Source organism: Carlito syrichta, unplaced genomic scaffold (assembly GCF_000164805.1).
Source record: "Carlito syrichta isolate Samal-C Ts95f unplaced genomic scaffold, Tarsius_syrichta-2.0.1 Scaffold311864, whole genome shotgun sequence".
NCBI classification, from domain to species: domain Eukaryota; kingdom Metazoa; phylum Chordata; class Mammalia; order Primates; family Tarsiidae; genus Carlito; species Carlito syrichta.
The window spans coordinates 39654-57856 of record NW_007255960.1 but is presented as its reverse complement, the minus strand read 5'-3'; the positions used below and the strand labels follow the sequence as shown (position 1 = coordinate 57856).

Sequence of the window (18203 nt, the reverse complement as noted above, 5' to 3'; positions counted from 1 at the left end):
CCCGCCCGGCCTCGGTTTCGCGACCGGGGAGGAGGTGGGCGGCGGCGCGTCTGAGCCCGAGAGGCGCCCCCGGCAGTCTCCCCCGCGCCCCTCGCCGGCACCTGGGGTCGTGCGAGGCGGAGGGTCTCGGGCCCGAAAAGCAGAAGGCCGCTCCGGCCCGCTTTCTTCCCAGGTCCGTGGAGACGCGTCGGGCGGACCGGGAGGAGGACATGGCGGCCCAGCGCCGCGAGGCGGGGCCTCAGGTGAGCTCCGGGTCCCCCTTCCCAGGGCGGGTCGCCTCCGCCGGGTGGGAGCCCCGGCTCTGGCCTGGAGCGGCAGGCGCGCCCGGGCGCGGGCCTGCGGGGAGCCCCCTGCCCGCGCTCGTCGACGTCGCCCCCCACCGCAGGCCGTGTGGGCCGGCCAGGCGGGGAGGATGCTTGTGTGGCCGGGTCGGGGGTCCGCCTCCCTCCCGGCCCTGGTGGGGAGGCCTGGCCCTTCCCGCCGAGGGTCCTCCTGCCGCGGCCCAGGCCTCTCCCGCCGCCGTGGTGGAGTCTCCCTCGCTCCGTGTCACGCGCCTCGCTCGGGCCACTCGTGGACCCTGAGCCGGACCCGCCGGCTTCTTCCTTGTGTTGGGGAGCGGGGGAGGCAGCCCCCCGCCGTGGGACGCTGGTGAGCAGCGGACAGCCGTGTGGCAGGGCCGCGGGGCAGGCCTCTTGACCCCGGCCGAGAGAAGACCCGTCGCGCAGGTTCGGGGCCGCGGTAGGAGGCAGGCAGCCAGCACGGAGTCAGGAGTGGGCTCCCAAGCAGTCGGGGCTTTAACCCGCCTGCTCTGTGGCTGTCTGTGGGCCTTGGGCAGGTAGCTCACCGCTCTGTGCCTCAGCTTCCTCGCCGTGAACTGGGAGTCTCGGGTGCCTGCCTGGTGAACATTTGTATATCTAACCCTGAGTTGTGCCCCCACATCTTTAAAATAAAACTTTTTTTAAAAGAGAGCAAATGGGAATCACAGCCGTGTCCACCTTCTAGAGTGGGCGAGAGGATCACTCGGGTTAGTGCGTGGAAGGTGTTTAGGTCGGGACGGGGCACACAGCGACTGCTCAGCGCGCGGTCGCTGTGTCAGCGGACGGTGATGTTGGCAGATTGAAGTTGCTGTCGTGTTTCTAGGACCCAGAAAATGCTTGTCCTTTCATTACTCTCTTCATCCGACGGTCACAGCTGATGTTGACTGTGTGTCTGGCGTCCTGGCGACTGTGCCAAGGGCTTTAAGTTTGTTTTCTGGCTCTCAGCAGCACAGCAGTTAATTCCCATCTTCATTGGAGGACACTAAGGCTCAGAGAAGTCAAGTAACCTGAATTCAGTCCTGGTGCATCTGGTCCTCAGTTGACGCTTGGCGGGCCCAGTTGTTCCTTGGGTTCGCTTCCAGAGCAGGGCAGATCCAGCGTGTGAAGGGGATGGCGTTAGCCTTAGCCCTGCGAGTGCAGTGGAGCTGGATCTTCTGAGGCTGCTGCCAGGCCCTTGTATGTGGAGCTGCCCTTCTTCCTTTAAGCCTTTCCCACTCTCTTCCCGCCATGCCCAGGTACCCTCCTGCCCAGACTCTTCACCATCCCTACGTGTGAGTGACCTGAAAGGGCTGCCTTGCTGCCTGTGTGTGTGTCCTGAGTGGACTCGTGTGCAGAATTTGTTGACAGGAATTTAAGATCAGAGAAGGAAGGTACCAAGTGCTGGCTTCACAGTTAGAAGACTTTAGCTGTGGTCCTGCCCCTGCCACTAATAAAGCATGTGACCCCAAGACTCATCTGCTGTGGACCTCGTGTTTCTTGTCTATGTGTGAGGATGTCCAGCTACATGGTTTTTTTTTTCATGGTTCAAATTAATTTTCTAGTGCTGTCCTTGTCTGTGAATTCGATTTTTAATTATTTGAGAGCAAAGACTGCTTGTATTCCCCAGATGCCAAAAAAACTATCCTCCTTATCATATGTGCATGGCATATGTATGTTAAAAATTTCAGAGAAAAAATATGTATGTAAAAAAGTTAGCGAAAGCTCTATTACTATAACATCTGAAGATCATCACTGGTGTGCATCCCTTAGAACAATTCTCTGCTCCCTTATTTGTGTGGATATATGAGAAGGGGATCTACAAAAATGGAACTTATATGTAAAAAATTGTGTGTTTAGTCTTACATGTTTAAATTGAAGTCACCTTCAAAGTACTCTCCAGTTGATGAAACACACCTATTGAGATGCTTTTTCTACTACTTAAAACAGTTTTTGAACTCGTCAGTTTTTATGCCTTTTAGTGCTTTAGCTGTTTTTTGTTTCGCTTCTTCCCCATTGCCAAAACGTTTCTCTCTGAGGATTTGTTTCATCCAGGGAAACAAAAAGCAGTTGCTCAAGGTGAGACCAGGTGCACAGGGAGGGTGGGGCACAGGGATCAGGACATTTGGTCAAAAACTGCTGAACACACAGTGCAGTGTGGGCAGGCGTTTTGTGTGAACTACCCATCATAAAATGGACAAGCACATTGAAAGAATCTCCAAAAAGAATACACAGAAGCCAAAGGCAGCCTCTTACAACGCTAGCTCGTACACTGAAACTGATGGGTTCTTAGAATACCTAGCAGGCGGGAGAGGGACCCTCCCTCCAAAAAGTAACTTATTTTTGGGAAGAATCCCCCTTCATATATATACATATATATTTTACTATTTCAGCCTTTTTTATTTTGACAAAATTTACATACCATAAAACTTCCCATTTTAGCCCTTTTTGAGTGTATAATTTAGTGACATTTAAAGTACAACTGTCATCACTATGCATCCACATTCTATAGATTAATTATCTCATTCATTTCTTGACCCTAAGAGGTAGGCATTGAAAGGCAGTGTTGCAGAGTAGTTGAAAACGGAGCCTCAGACTCTACCTGGATTAGAATTCCACTTCTTCATTGACCTACTGTGTGATTAGACAAATTTCTTATCCTCTCTGTGACTTTGCTTTCTCTTGTGTAAAATGGAAACAATAATAGTACCTTCTTCATAGGGTTGTAGTGAATATTAAGTAAAGATCATACACTACAGATTAAAATAGAGTTCTAAGAGCAGTACTTGGAAAGCATTCAATAAATGGCAGCTGTTTTAATTTTCATTGTTACTATCCTCAAGTTTGGAGAGACAGACAGTGCCATAGATTATTTAATCTCATCTCCACCAGTGAGGATTTAGGTTGTTTACATTTTTTGCTATTACAAACACTATGATGAGTATTTTTGCGCACTGTTTATTATAGTACAGATAAAGTAATTGATGTGTTAAAGGATATATGCGGTTCCAACGTATGCTATCAAATCGCCATCTAAAAAAATTATTTTGATTAACAGTCCCAGTGGCCCTCATCCCACTGCACATCCCAAACGGGCTGACCCCGTCCTGCTTCCTACCATGTATTGCTCAGAATATGTTTGTTCCTGGTCCATTGTTTTTTAAACAAGTGATGTGGAACCTTCAGAACCTTGAATAGTATCAGAAGCGTTTCACGGGTGGCCTGTTTGCCCCCTGCTGGCCTCTTAACTCAGAGAGGTGTCTTGGGTGGGCTGCAATGGCTTATCCCGGCAGGTGTCACTGACGTTCAATGACGTGGCCGTGCTCTTCACTCGGGATGAGTGGAGGAAACTGCATCCTTCTCAGAGGACCTTGTACCGGGAGGTGATGCTGGAGAACTACAGGAACCTGGTCTCGCTGGGTAAGGGGGCTCCCTGGGACACGGGGCTCAGAGATGGGGTCCACACGGGGGCACCAAGACACTTCAGCTGAGCTCGAGAATCACACAGATTGGGTCTCTCTCAGTCAGCATGAAAAGCCCACTCTTCCCCCTTCCAGGCACGGGGTTGCTGTGTGTGAGGGTGGGGATGTCTGATAGCCGCCCCCTCTGTGTGATGCATGTGACAGGGTCTTGCGTGACTGGGCGATGCTCCCCCCTCGTCCCAGGCTCGCGGGCTCATCTCGCACCAGGGCTTCGTTCGGCCTCCGAACTTACCACTTGCCCTTCTCACTCGTCTGTTCCAGGGGTCAGAAAACTCTTTATGAAGACAGGGCAGCAAATAGTTCAGGCTCTGTGGGCCACATAAGGGTCTGGCACATGGTTCTTTCCTTTTCCTGCCGTTGTTTGCACAAGACCCTGCATAAGCAGACAGGTTCTGGATCTGGCCCGTACCTGTGGGTTGCTAGCCACTATCGTCTCTGTGAGGAGTTGGAGAGAGTTTTCTCATTTTAAATAGGCTACCTGGTCCATAGTTCTTTCCATAGATACCTGCTTGTGAATTTCAGTCAGTCTGCACATGTGTCTGCCCTCTTATGTAGTAACTGATGGAACCCTCCTAATCATCAGGGCTGCATGTTTACCATGTTTCCCTAACATACCGTGATTATACCAGAGTCCCATCCTGCAAGTCACTTGCCTTTTCCTGGACGTGTCTCTTGACCTCATGGGGCACACGTTGAGCACCACAAAAGCTCTGTACCATCCTGTTAGTTTGACGCTTAATACCCAGATACCTCTTTTGTTGAAACAAAGCCTGGGTTTTTTGTTTTGTCTAGGAGCAGGACTCCTGTTTACCACGCCCAGATTGATCTCCCTGTTGCAGCGAGGAGAAGATCCCTGGAAGGTGGGGAAGGAAGGCCCCGGCGGCTCCTCACTGGGTGAGTGGGCCCGAGGTGCCAGGAGTCACTGCAGACACTGGTCTGGCCAATGAGAGAAGGCGCAGCCTGGAGTGTTGTTCTCAGGCCTCAAGAAGTGGTGGGGAAGAAAGGCCCAGGTTTCTGGGCATGAGCTTCCTCTTACTCTCTTGTGGTCACTTCATAAATGAGTCTCTTAGGATAGCTTCCTGTTCTTTCCTGTTGTTTCAGAAGAGGGCTGCATCTTCATGGATTCCCTCAGCTCACATAGCATGTTGAAGGAATTGCAAGTTTTCGTTCTGGCTGAAACTGAGGGTGTGTGGGGAAAGAAGGACATGAGGAAGGGAGTGAGTCCAGAGTGGGAAGGTGCTAAGTGCTTTGGTCCAGTTCTAAGAGATGTGCACAGTCTGAGGGAGGACAGGGCACAGAGGATTTAAGCAGAGAAGCATACGCGCGTTCATATCTTTTTTTTTTTTTTTTTTGAGTTGGCGTCTCACTCTATCGCCCAGACTGGAGTGCGGTGGCCGGAAGCGGCCACCACAGCCTCGACCCGCTGGGCTCCGGCGATCCTTCCGCCTCAGCCTTCCAAGTAGCTGGAACTGCAGGTGCGTGCTACCACGCCCAGCTAATTTTTGATTTATTGTAGGGATGAGGCCTTGTCAAATTGCCCAGGTGGGTCTCGAACCCGCGGGCTCAGGTGATCCACTCATCTCGGCCTCCCAAAGTGCTGGGATTACAGGCTGAGTCACCGAGCCCGGCCCGTTCATATCTTAAGAAAGTTCATCTGAATGAGAAACAAGTGTCCTTCAACTGCAGAATAGCCAAAGGAACTGCAGTGTGTCCTTACTGTGGCAAACATTCCCACACTGAGAAAACAGGCAGAACTCGTCCGTTATTAGAACATGTCCCCATTTACACTGAGCAAAAATCCCGGGAACGTGTCTGTATACATAATGTGCATGTAAGTAAGGCCTGAGAGAGGCGAGGAGGACATACCTTAGCTGGTAACACTAGTTACATTTGGAATGGGATCAAGAATAGGTTTCACGAAGGGGGACTTTACATGCAATGTTTTAAATTTTCACAAAGAGGATTTACTCTTTTTTTTTTTTGAGTTAGAGTCTCAACTCAGTCGCCCATACTGGAGTGCAGTGGCCGCTCCCAGCCACCGCAGCCTCGACCTGCTGGGCTCCGGCGATCCTTCCGCCTCAGCCTTCCGAGTAGCCGGAACTACAGGTGCGTGCTACCACACCCGGCTGATTTTTTTTTTTAATTTATTGTAGAGATGAGATCTTGCTGCCCAGGCGGGTCTCGAACCCTCGGGCTCAGACAATCCACTCACCTCAGCCTCCCAAGGCGCGGGATTACAGGCAGAGCTCCTGAGCCCGGCTGGATTTACTCTTGATCTGAATTGATTTGAATTGAGTAGGCATGGTAGCTTGGGGGGTCATCGTGGGAGATAGACTTAAAATGAGGCAGAACCAGAGCTGGGAAACCTCACAGAGTGTCTTGCAGTCAGGGAGGGAGGAGGAGAATGGGGCCCGGATGGGGCACCTGCCGTGGGGTTCACGAGGGAAGCAGAGCCTGCGTGATTGAAAGGGTCTCATGGGATTGTTTCCAGGCGAGGTGTGCGGGCAGGTATGCGAAGTGACAGGGCTGGCTCCCACGGGAGGTCAGGGAACATCATGGGGCTTCTGAAGCCTGGACTGAGCAGTGAGGGAGCCGAGGGGGACAGATTGCCCACGAACAGTGCCCACAAAGAGGTTGAGCAGGAGGATCTGTGACCACGCCTGAGAGCCAGCGGGGAGGACAGGAGGGGCGCCCTCAGCCAGCGGGGACAGCACTCTCGGGGGCTCCAGCTCTGGGGATCCAAGTGAGCCATGCCCTTGCTCTGCCATCCTTCATCAGCAGCGAGTGAGCCCAGGTTCACAGTCTGTAGGGACCGGCCTCCAGCCACCTGGAAAGGGTGGGCAGTGTGTGGCGAGTCAGAGGCTCTGCCACCCGAATCAGGACACCCCTTTGGCCATGGGTCCAGCAGAAGCCGCAGGGTGGACTGCCTAGGTCCAAGGGCCTGTGCTGGGAGAGCTCTCTCCCCACTGAGAGTTGAGATTTTTTGTGGGTTTTTTTGAGTCGGAGTCTCACTTCGTCACCTGGGCTGGGCAAGCTCACGGCCACCCCAGCGTCGACCTGCTGGGCTCCGGCGATCCTTCCGCCTCAGCCTTCCAAGTCGCCGGAACTACAGGCGCACGCTACCACACCTGGCTGATTTTTTGATTTAAGAGCTGAGATCTCTCCAAGTTGCCTGGGCTGGTTCTCAAACCCACAGGCTCAGGCAGTCCACTTGCCTTGGCCTCCCAAAGTGCTGGAATTACAGACTGAGCCACTGAGCTCAGCCTGAGATTTTTTTTTTTTTTTTAACAAGGGAACCACACTTATCTGTCTTTTCACTCTTCTTGGGAGAAATACATGAATTTTATGGAAAACTGCCAGAGGCCTCAGCAACATGAGCAGAATGCAGGCGTACTGGCAGAATTAGAAGGGCACCATCGACTTTTAAGGTGGACTAGGTCTGGCTGAAGGGCAGAGGAGGAGAAAGAGTCATTCCCTTCCCCTCCCCTGGGGAATATCTGGGGGTGAGTGAGTCTTCCTTCCCATGAGAAGTGTGTATTCATGGGACTGAAGTGAGTGGCACTGTCCAGAGGGACGGTGGACAGTGGGGTCAGTCAGCCCCTTTGCGGGCTTGGTAGGACTTCCCTGCAAGCAACGTGAGCAGGTTCCTGAGTAAGTAAAGGATGTCAGAGCTGTTTTCTGCTGGTTCCTTTTGGTGGGGAATCCTCCTTTCTTTGGTCAGAGGTAGACATCACGTGGCTGGCCTCGGGTACCAACATCTGCTTATGTCCCTGCTGCACCCCTGGGGGCTCCTGTCTGCCTGGACTTAGGGGGCCTTGGAGCGGCTTCCCTTCCCCGGGGAGTACACTTCACTGGGAGCATGGTCGAAGGACTGGAATGTGCCTTGAAGTCCCTCAGATTATTAACTCCAGCCCAGAGCCAGAAACCTCCCCTTGAGCAGCCAGTGATGGAAATGCTTACGCCCCCAGGGTGAAATTCCCTGGGCCTCCGGTAGCCTCAGAATGTGCTTTGACAAAGTTATTTTCTTTTTTTTTTTTTGAGTTGGAGTCTCACTCTGTTGCCCAGACTGGAATACAATGGCACACTCCCGGCCACCGCAGCCTCGATCTGCTGGGCTCCGGCCATCCTCCCACCTCAGCCTTCCAAGTAGTCGGAACTACAGGCGCGCACTACCACACCCAGCTAATTTTTTGATTTACTGTAGAGATGAGGTCTCGCCAAGTTGCCCAGGCAGGTCTCGAACCCGCGGGCTCAGGCAGTCCACTCACCTCAGCCTCCCAGGGCATGGGATTACAGACTGAGCCATCAAGCCTGGCTTATTTTCATTTTTAAAAGTATTCACAAATAGGAAAAAGCAAACAAACGGAAAGCCTGTGTCATCTCTTGGTGTGTAAGTTCTAAACCAAGAGGTGGGCGGAGATGGCTCAGAGAGTCAGTGTCTCCCATTGGGTCTTGCTTACAAAGTAATCCCACGTGTAATCTCTGGGGTGGTGCTTTTCTGGAATAGTTGTGCTAAGAATGATGGGGCTAAGCCAACTGGTATGTCTCATATGTTGGTTTATACCCAAATGTGAAAATATCCTTGGAATCTAAATTTTTTAAATTTTAGAGATGATAGAGGTAGCAGATTCTTCTAGTGAAACCTGTTTTTTCTTTCTTGTCTTGTTCTCTTCCTTTGTTTTCTTAATGCAAGAAGCCATCTAGTGGGAACTGAACTTGCAGGGTGGTCTGCAGAGGGGTCACTCAGTGGGGTTTGCTGGGGCTACATCTGCATACTGAGGGGGCATCTTCTCCTGATTTGCACAGGGCACTGCAGGGCTTAGTGGCAGCCCTAGTGAAATGGTCCAGGATGGTTTCAGGAAGTGACTGCTTACAAGGTGAAAGTGGAGCTCCCACACTCTGTAGCCCTGTTCAGTGTGTACGAGCTAGTCTTGTTCCTGTTCTCCAACAAAGACTCCTACCACCTCGTCTCTTCTCCCTGTCGCTGCCGGAATTATCTGTTTAAAAAATTAGCTGGTGGTGTTGCTTGAGTGGCTTCCCTTCCGTACACCACGACCCAGTCCCCATTGTGGCCTTCAGAGACCCACATAACCTGGCCCCAGCTCCCTTGAGGAACTCCTTGAGGGGCTCCTTCCTCTGAGGACTGATCCCCTTGTCAGGGAGGCCAACCAGGTATCCCCCCGGGCGTCTGTACTTGCTTTTTCCCTCTAGGACTGTTCTTTCGGACTGCCACGTGCCTGCATGACTCACGTCCCTGTGTGCCATAGGTTCCTGCTCAGTGGGCACAGCTCACCTGAAGCACAGCCTCCATCCTCCATAGTCTCTGTCTCCTCGGCAGGCCTTTTTTCCCCTCCTCCTGCCTGTCACCGCCTGATGGTTCATACTTACTCCATATCTGTCTCTTCCCCGGCATCACAGGCTCCCATCTGTGGTATTTGTTGCCTGTTGTGGTCATTCCCATTTCCTCAGTACCTAAAACAGTACCTGGCCAGAGTAGGCTTCCAGCTATATGATGGATGCTGAATGACTTGGATCAGGTTAGCGATAGCAGGCAGGAAGAACCGACCCTGTTTCAGAGAGATCTGGGAGAGAAAAGCTGCAGACTTGGATTTGATACGGAAGATGAAGGAGATGGAGTTGCTTGGTTTCTGACTTGTGCTGGGATGGCCAGTGATGTCATCCAGTGAGAGAGTTACACTGGAAGATCAGATTTGTGGGATGGTTTAAATGTGGTTTCAGATGAATTAAATTGAGTTGTCTTTGGTTGACCCAGTTATCCCAGTGGAGATATCAGATATCTGGTTGTATTGGAGTACTACACTTCAAAATACAGACCGAGCATAAAGTGTTTATTTGGAAGACACTGATCAACGAAGGATAATTGAAACAAGTAGCCTAGGGAGAGGGTTCAGATTGCAGTGAGAGGAAGAAAGCACTTAGGAACAAACCTTGAGTGACTCCAGCATTTGGAACAGCCAGGTAGAGAAATGAACCCATAGGAAAGACAGGTGTCCTCTGGGAGGAAAGCCAGGAGAGTCAGGTGCCATTAAAGGCAGGGCTCCTACGAGGATGGTAGCAGTGGAGGTGGGAAGTAGAGGAATTGCTATCTATGTAGTTGATGGAATAGACTGGTCTTGGTAATTGATTAGATGAGGGGACTGAGTGAGAAAGAGGTTCTAAGGATACTTCTGAAGGTTCATGAGACCTGGTGCCATTTACAGAGACAAGGGGTTAAACAGGCTGGAGGGAATAATCGTGAATTTGGTTTTAGGCATGTTGACTCAGGTGTCCAAAGCATCTAAGTTGGTATGTTGAGTAGGCCGCTTGTATGTAGGAGCAGAGCGTGAAGGAGACACCTTGCCCAGAGCCTAAGCTTGACATTGAAGCCGCCTGTGGAGAGAGGCAAAGCGAGAAGAGTTGGGGACTTGGGACTAACCCTGAGGAACTTCAAGGACTAAATAAAGCTCAGGTAGAGGAAAATGGGCACACGCAGACTTGTGGAAGCTGAGAAGAATGTGGAAGCGAGGTCAGGGTCACTCTGTGGATAGAGAGCCTCTCAGAGGAGACTAGAGATTGCTGTCAGAAGCTGGTGGGAACTGAGGAGAGTGTCTTGTCTAAGCCACATGCAGGTGTTATGGCCATGGCAAGGTTGATGGGCAGGAGCCGGAATGGAGCCAGTGTGTTGCGGGGTGGACAGGTACAGAATGCACTATACACAGAATACGTTTACAGAGAGAAAAATCAGATGTGAAGGAGAGACAGCAGCAATAACTGGAAGAGCTCTTCTATGTGTATATAAGCAAATATTTCTACATTCTATAGCAAATATTTCTCTATTCCGGTTAGTACAGGTTGAGTGTCCCTTATCCAAAAATTTGAAATCCAGATTGCTCTAAAATCTTGAGTGCTGACTTGATGTTCAAAGGAAATGCTCATTGGAGCATTTTGGATTTCAGGTTTTTGGATTAGGGATGATCAACCAGTAAATATAATGTAAATATTCCAAAATTTAAAAAAATCCCAAACCGGGCTCGGTGGCTCAGCCTGTAATCCCGTGCCTTTGGGAGGCTGATGTGAGTGGATTGCCTGAGCCTGCGGGTTCGAGACCTGCCTGGGCAGCGAGACCTCATCTCTACAATAAATAAAAAAATCAGCCAGGCATGGTAGTGCATGCCTGTAATTCCGGCTACTTGGAAGGCTGAGGCGGAAGGATCGCCAGATCCCAGCAGGTCGAGGCTGCAGTGACCGGAAGCGGCCACTGCACTCCAGTCTGGGCGACAGAGTGAGACTCCAACCCAAAAAAAAAAAAAAAAAAATCCCAAATACTTCTAGTCCCATGCATTTCGGATAAGGGATGTTTGGTGTATCCTGAAGCTCTCTTTCCGTGTCGTCACAGAGCTTCTTTACACAGGAGTAGTTCTGAGACCTTAGGCTGGCTCTCTTCTTTGCTGGGGGAGTAGGTGATCTTAGTCGCATGTGGCTTTGGGTGACGGTAGCCCAGCAGGTCCAATTTGGGCAAGATTTTATAAATGTTATGTTTGCTTACTAGTAATATGGAAATTGATTCAGAGCTGTACCTTGATCATGTGCCAACATATAATTCTGATCCATTAAAATTAGACTTAGTCCAAATGTCCGTCACAGTCATCTGGTAGAATAAACTGTGGTATAGCCAGACAGTGAAATTCCGTGCAACTGAAAAAGTAAAGAAAGAGGAAGGCCTCTGTGATCTCCGAATGTATCAGTAAGTGGGAGAAACTGCAGAGCAGGACAGTATGATTCTGCTATGTAAGAACGGAGAGGGAGAATCCAAAAAAGGGTGTGTGTATTTGCTTAGGCTGTCACGTGCTGCACCATGTTTCAGTCCGTGACGGACCACATGTGTGATAGTGGTCCCAGAAGACGGTATTTTTCCTGTGCCTTCACTATGCTCAAATATGTGTGGGTACGCAAACACCTACTGTTGTGCTGCAGTCGCCTCCAGTGTTCAGTACGGTAACATGTTGCACAGGTTTGTAGCCCAGGAGCAACGGGCTGTGCCTTACAGTGTGGGTGTTTGGTAGGCTGTCCCGTCTGGGTTTGTGTGAGTACGCTCTCTACGATCTTACACCAAGAAAATTGTGAACCAGAATGTATCCTCATCATTAAACAGCACGTGACTATATTTTTTTAAAAGGATAAAAGCAGATCAATAAAAACAGTTACCTCTATGGTAAAGAAGGCAAAAGGATGATAGTGAGAACAGGGGTGAAATCTGTAACTTTTTGAAGTCTCTTGTTTTATAATCTGGACTTCAGAACTATAAAAATGTTTTATAAAATTATAATACAGGCGGGGCTTGGTGGCTCAGCCTGTAATCCCCGCACTTTGGGAGGCTTAGGTGAGTGGATTTCCTGAGCCTGCGAGTTCAGGACTAGCCTGGCAACTTGGTGAGACCTCGTCTCTACAATAAAAAAAAAAAATTAGCCGGGCGTCGTAGCACGAGCCTATAGTTCCAGCTACTTGGGAGGCTGAGCTGGGAGGATAACTGGAACCCAGCAGGTCAACGCAGGAGTGGCTGTGAGTGTGCTACTGCACTCCAGTCTGGGCGACAGAGTGAGACTCCAACTCAAAAAAAAAAATTATAAAACAAAATTAAATAAAAGCCACAAAAAAGTATCCCCTAAGTATTGAAAGCAAAGTGAAACAAATGACCCTAGCTGTCTTTCAGGTTAGTGACTGAGCCACAGAGGATAATGAGTTCAAATGCCTTTCCATCACAGCAGACTTATAGGTGGTTTTTATCCAAAGGGCATAAATAACTGCAAACAATAGTATTCAACTTGACGAGTGTGATAGCATAGTTTTGAAATATTTTTGAATGAAATGATTGTTATCTCAGATTTACCTTAGTGTAATTTGATGGAACAGATGTAAAAATTTGTGTCAGTTTGCCAGGGCTGCTGTAACAAAGTATAGCAAACTGAGTGGCTTAAAACTACAGAATCTATGGTCTCACAGTTCTGGAGGTCCAGATCAGGGCATCAGCAGGTCCCCCCTCCCTCTGAGACCCTGGGTAGAATTCCTCCTTGCCTCTGACTGGCTTGTAGGTGTTCCCTGGCTTGCCACTGCATCATCCTCTCTCTGCCTCTGTCTTCACATTGTGTGTTCCCTGTGTGTCTTCGCATCATCTTTCCTCTCTGTGGGCCCTGTTTTGCACCAGTTCTGTTGGATTAGGGTCCACCCTAATGACCAACTTAATTTGATCCTATTTCTTTTTTTTTTGAGTTGGAGTCTCTGTCGCCCAGACTGGAGTGCAGTGGCCGCTCCCAGCCACTGCAGCCTTGACCTGCTGGGCTCCGGCGATCCTTCCACCTCAGCCTTCTGAGTAGCTGGAACTACAGGCATGCGCTACCACACCCGGCTCATTTTGATTTATTGTACAGATGAGGGCTCGCCAAGTTGCCCAGGCGGATCACGAACCCGCAGGCTCAGACAATTCACTCACCTCAGCCTCCCAAAGGTGTGGGATTACAGGCTGAACCACCGAGCCCGGCGATCCTATTTCTAAATAAGGTCGCATTCTGAGGTACTGGAAGTTAGGTGACACAGTTCAACCCAAAACAAGGTTACAGATGGAACATTGCTAGTGGTGTTTGAAGCTGACTTGGGGATTTGTTGTTCAGTTCATGCAACTTTTACATATGCTGAAAGTTGACCATATGACAAGGTTTAAAAATTAATTACCAGCCATTACTTTGCTAAACTCTGGTGTGTTCATTTGGCTCTTTGAGTTATAGCCGCCATGTTTCTGGGCTTTGGCCCCCTCCCCTGCCTTGGGAAGGTGAGTCTCTGTTTCCATTCCCCAGTGCTTTGCTAAGCTGTGGTCTGGCCATGTGATCTTGGAGCTATGGCCAGACTGTTTTCTTAAGCTTTGACCCCCTCTCCTACCTTGGGGAGGTGAATTTTCTTTCTCTTTTCTCTAATTTGTTTTCTAAATAAATTATATTTTTCCAAAAAAATTACCACAATAAAATGTCTACCAACACAAACATTATGGAATATGTTTACAAATGTGCACTACTGTTCCCATGATGCTTTATATATAATTTCCAGCATATTGCTCCCTCGGTTCTCTGAGTCTAGCAAACTTTGTCAGAGTGCAAATGCAAGTGACATTTGTATAGGAGTGACTTAGACTCTAACAGGCTGTAGGACAAGGCCAGGAGGACATTTGAGGAAATAAGTTTGGAAAGCTGGCTTGGGTTCAGAGACTTGGGTGCTGCCTTCAGCCCTCATGCCATCCCTCCATGTAGCTTGTTGCTAATCCTTTTCCATCCCATCTTATGTGTTAGTTCTTCCAGAAAACTCTAGCTACCGCCTGTACCCCTTTCTTACCTGCAGCCTCCACTATCTAAGGATACTTTGAATACTGTTCTAAGTTCATGTTTGCATCCATTTCTCCCGTATGTTTTTATTGCAGAAATTACCACATTGTGCTGTGATTGTCTATTGACTTCCTTATTTATGCCAGACTGTAAACTCCTTGAAGAAATGAACTGTTTCTTTTTATTCCTGGATCCATAGTGTATTATAGATCACCAGTGTCTAGGATAGAGCCTAACACCTAGTAGGTTCTTTTTAAGCACTTGATAAATTAATAAAATAAGGAGCAACTAATGCTTTTTGAAATAAGAGAAGTTCTATGTATTAAGAAGGATACATACACTGGGAAATAACACTGGAAAGGTGAGAAATGGGTCAAAGGGACAAATTGAGGATCAGTACCAATAGTCTAGAATAAGGAAATCCAGAACTCGTACATAGTCATGACGGTTGTGAGAGACACTTTAGAGATGGGATCTAAGAGAATTTAGTGACTACCTAGACCTGGCTTGAAAGAAAGAGAAGATTCCAAGATGAAACTAAGAATTTATGGCAAAGTAACTAACAAGCTCATGATGTTATTTTGAACTGGGAACAGAAAAAAGATCTGAAAAGGAATGCTCTGGGTGCAGATCTGGACAGGCTCAATTTAAAAAGAGAGATATGCAAATGGGAATTAGAGCAGACAGTTGGAAACACCTCTGTAAAGTATTTTGAGAAGTTGGGATAGTCATTCACATAGGTGGTGTGGGAGTGGATGAAATCATCTAGGGAGGGAAGAAGATTGAAGAAACAGTGTATAGTGAGAGCCAAGGGGCGAGAAGTAGACCTCGTGACAGGAACTTGTCATCAATCAGGGCTACATTCTGATATTTTAGTCCCCAAGTGGTTCCCAATTCTTTGGCAGTAGTCATTAGCAAACTCATTCTGGTCTCTGAACTTGTGACCTAAGTCTTAACCTTGTCCATCAGGTACCTCAGGCCTGGGCTTAGTTTTAGGAGGAAGCAAAGTTGAACTGCACCCAGGAGACATATTTATAAGCGTCTAGAAAAGTCTAAGCAGATTATAAGTAACAGTTAAGATAGCCATAATCCAAGACTCGTGTCCACTTCATTGGAAAACTCGAATTCAGGAGTAAAGTTTTGGTTCTTTAGAGTTAAGTTTCCCAGAATTGATATTGACTTTTGAGTTGCAGTCATGTCCATTAAGAAATAAAAACTCAGCCGGGTACAGTGGTTCATGCCTGTAATCCCAGCACATTGGGAGGTGGAGGTGAGAGGATTGCCTGAGCCCGAGGGTTAGAGATCAACTTGGGTAACTTGGTGAGACCTCATTTCTACAATAAATTTAAAAATAAATAAAAACTCCACATGCCCCATTTCTTTATTCTCCTTTAAACAAAACTGTTCAAAGGGGCTTCTATTCTTTTTTTTTTTGAGTTGGAGTCTCACTTAGTCACCCAGGCTCATGGCCACCCCAGTATGGGACCTGGTGGGCTCCAGCGATCCGCCTGCCTCAGCTTTCCAAGGAGCCAGAACTACAGGCACGCGCTACCACACCTGGCTAATTTTTTATTTATTGTAAAGACGAGGTCTTGCCCAGTTGCCTGGGCTGGTCTCAAACCCGCGGGCTCAGGCAATCCACTCACCTCAGCCTCCCAAAGTGCTGGGATTACAGGCTGAGCCACCGAGCCCAGTCACGGGCTTTTATTCTTGATGTTTCTATTTTCTCCCTAAGTTTTCTATTTCTCTCTCAATGCCTTTTGAGTCCTAAGTCTCAGTCCCATTAGCCTTTCCTTCATGATGTGTCCTGATGCAGTTATCTATAACTCCACCCCTCTATCCCCTAGATCGCTACAGCAGCTTCCTTATACCCTTTCCTCTCCCGCTTCCAGTGTGCCCCAGTCTAGTCTGTTCTCTACAGAGAAGCCAACTCAAGTGAGTACATAATTCCCCCATGGCTTCCCTTCAGGCTTAGAGTACAGCTCCCGAGTCCTTACCACGAGTTGGAAGGACTTAGAGGATTTGCCCTCCACTTGTCACTCCAGTCTGATGAGTCTTTAAGTGGGAGTCTCACTTTGTCACTCAGACTGGAGTGCAGTGGCACAGTCATGGCTCCCCACAGTCTTGACCTCCTTGGCTCAAGCAATCCTTCCTTTTCCTCCCTCAATTTTAATAAGTCTTTTTTGTTCTTTACTACTTTTTTGTGTTAGTTCTGCTTTTCCTTTGTATATCCATGCCTTATTGTTGATCCTTGGCATTTCAACCCTCCCTGCATAGCCTCTCTTGTTTGATGCATGAGTAGACTGCCTTTCTAGCTTACAACTCTTGGCTTCCTGACTGCCTTGTGGCACTTCTGCAGATTAATTCAATAATGCCTTCCTGCTTAAACAGGTCTACGCACTGGAAGGTCCTGGAAGGCAGCTTCTACAAGGGTTTGAAATGTGTGTGTATGTAGGTATCATACATAGGCATATTTGTTTAACTGAGTATGTGAAATCAATATGAATTAAGAATATTTGAGCTGGGCTCGATGACTCAGCCTGTAATCCCGCGCCTTGAGAGGCTGAGGTGAGTGGATTGCCTGAGCCTGCGGGTTCGAGACCTGCCTGGGCAACTTGGTGAGACCTCATCTCTACAATAAAACAAAAAATTAGCCGGGTGTGGTAGCGCACGCCTGTAGTTCCTGCTACTTGGAAGGCTGAGGCAGGAGAATTGCCGGCGCCCAGCAGGTCGAGGCTGCGGTGGCTGGGAGCGGCCACTGCACTCCAGTCTGGGCGACAGAGTGAGACTCCAACTCAAAAAAAAAAAAAAAAATATTTGACATTGTTCAAATTCAGAAAGATTAACAAAACATACAAGTTTTGGGTGTAATTAGGATGCTACCAAGAGGACTATGGGAAAATAAGGCATGCTGATCTGCTTGTGAAGGAAAATGAGAGATGTTTAGACAGAGGAAGATATAGAGATATGATACATGTTGCATGTGTGCACGTGTTAGAAAGGTCTGTAACACACATGCTTGCTAGCTCTGGTAAGTGCTATAGTTAGGGAAATGGACTGTGGAAGCTCAGAGGCAGAGTATTCAGAGAGTTAAGAATACAAAGGAATTGGGCATGAAAGAAAAGGGGATGTCTTTCCAGATTCAGAGTAGTTACACAAAGAAGGAAAAATGCTAAGAAGGTAATTTAAGAGCCTGTTGTGGGCTTTGGACCCTGGTCTCAGACTGCCTCGCCTAGGTCACGCCCCCCTCATAATCCTTTCCTCAGGCCTCCATTAGCCAGTTCTTCCGGTCACTCCTGCTCTTTTACCCTCTGTAAATGGGCTTTCTCTATTCTTTTCATCACCCTTGTACTTCAGCTCTCATCAATTTTAGTATATTGTTTAGCCATTCTGTTTTTTCTCCTTGCTGTCTTTTGGTCACATACCAGGGCCTTATTTCAATATTATCAATATTTATTCATTGTACATATTTAGTCTTAGTAGCCAAATACTTTGATATCAAACAAAACATCTTCAGTTTCTTTTTTTTTTTCCTCTCCAGGAGGGAAGAGCAGTCATAATACCACAAAGTCAACTCAGACACAAGACTCTTCATTTCAGGGACTGACAGTGAGAAAATCCAAAAGGAATGGACCTTGGAACTTGAAATCAGAAAATTCTTGCAAATATGAAGACAGATTAGAGAAAAAACAGGATAAAAAAGAATGTTTTCAGATAGTTTCAGTTACTCATAAAAAAATCCCCACTATAGAGAGAAGCCATAAAAATATTGAATTTAGCCAAAACTTCAGCTCAAAGACCGTTCTTATTAGGCAACAGATGACTTCTAGAGAAAAAATATCACTGAAGCATGAAATACAAGGAAATAGTTTCAAACAGAAATCAGATGTACTTAATCAACCAAAAATCACAGCTGAGAAACGCTTTAAATGTAGTATGTGTGAAAAAACTTTCATTAACACATCATCTCTTCGTAAGCATGAGAAAAACCATAGTGGAGAAAAATTATTTAAATGTAAAGAATGTCCAAAAGCCTTCAGCCAAAGTTCAGCTCTTATTCA

General features: G+C 48.0%; 1 protein-coding gene across 1 annotated transcript in view; it reads left to right on the top strand.

Moving 5' to 3' along the window:
* Positions 1-191: 191 nt before the first annotated feature.
* ZNF354A (zinc finger protein 354A) overlaps positions 192-18203 on the top strand; it is a 19741-nt gene continuing 1729 nt past the window's right edge. Inside the window, exons 1-4 of the mRNA XM_021718146.1 lie at positions 192-242; positions 3587-3713; positions 4574-4669; positions 17684-18201. Of these exons, the coding sequence (XP_021573821.1) occupies positions 210-242; positions 3587-3713; positions 4574-4669; positions 17684-18201 (774 nt within the window). The 5' untranslated portion in view covers positions 192-209. The remainder of the gene's footprint in view (positions 243-3586; positions 3714-4573; positions 4670-17683; positions 18202-18203) is intronic.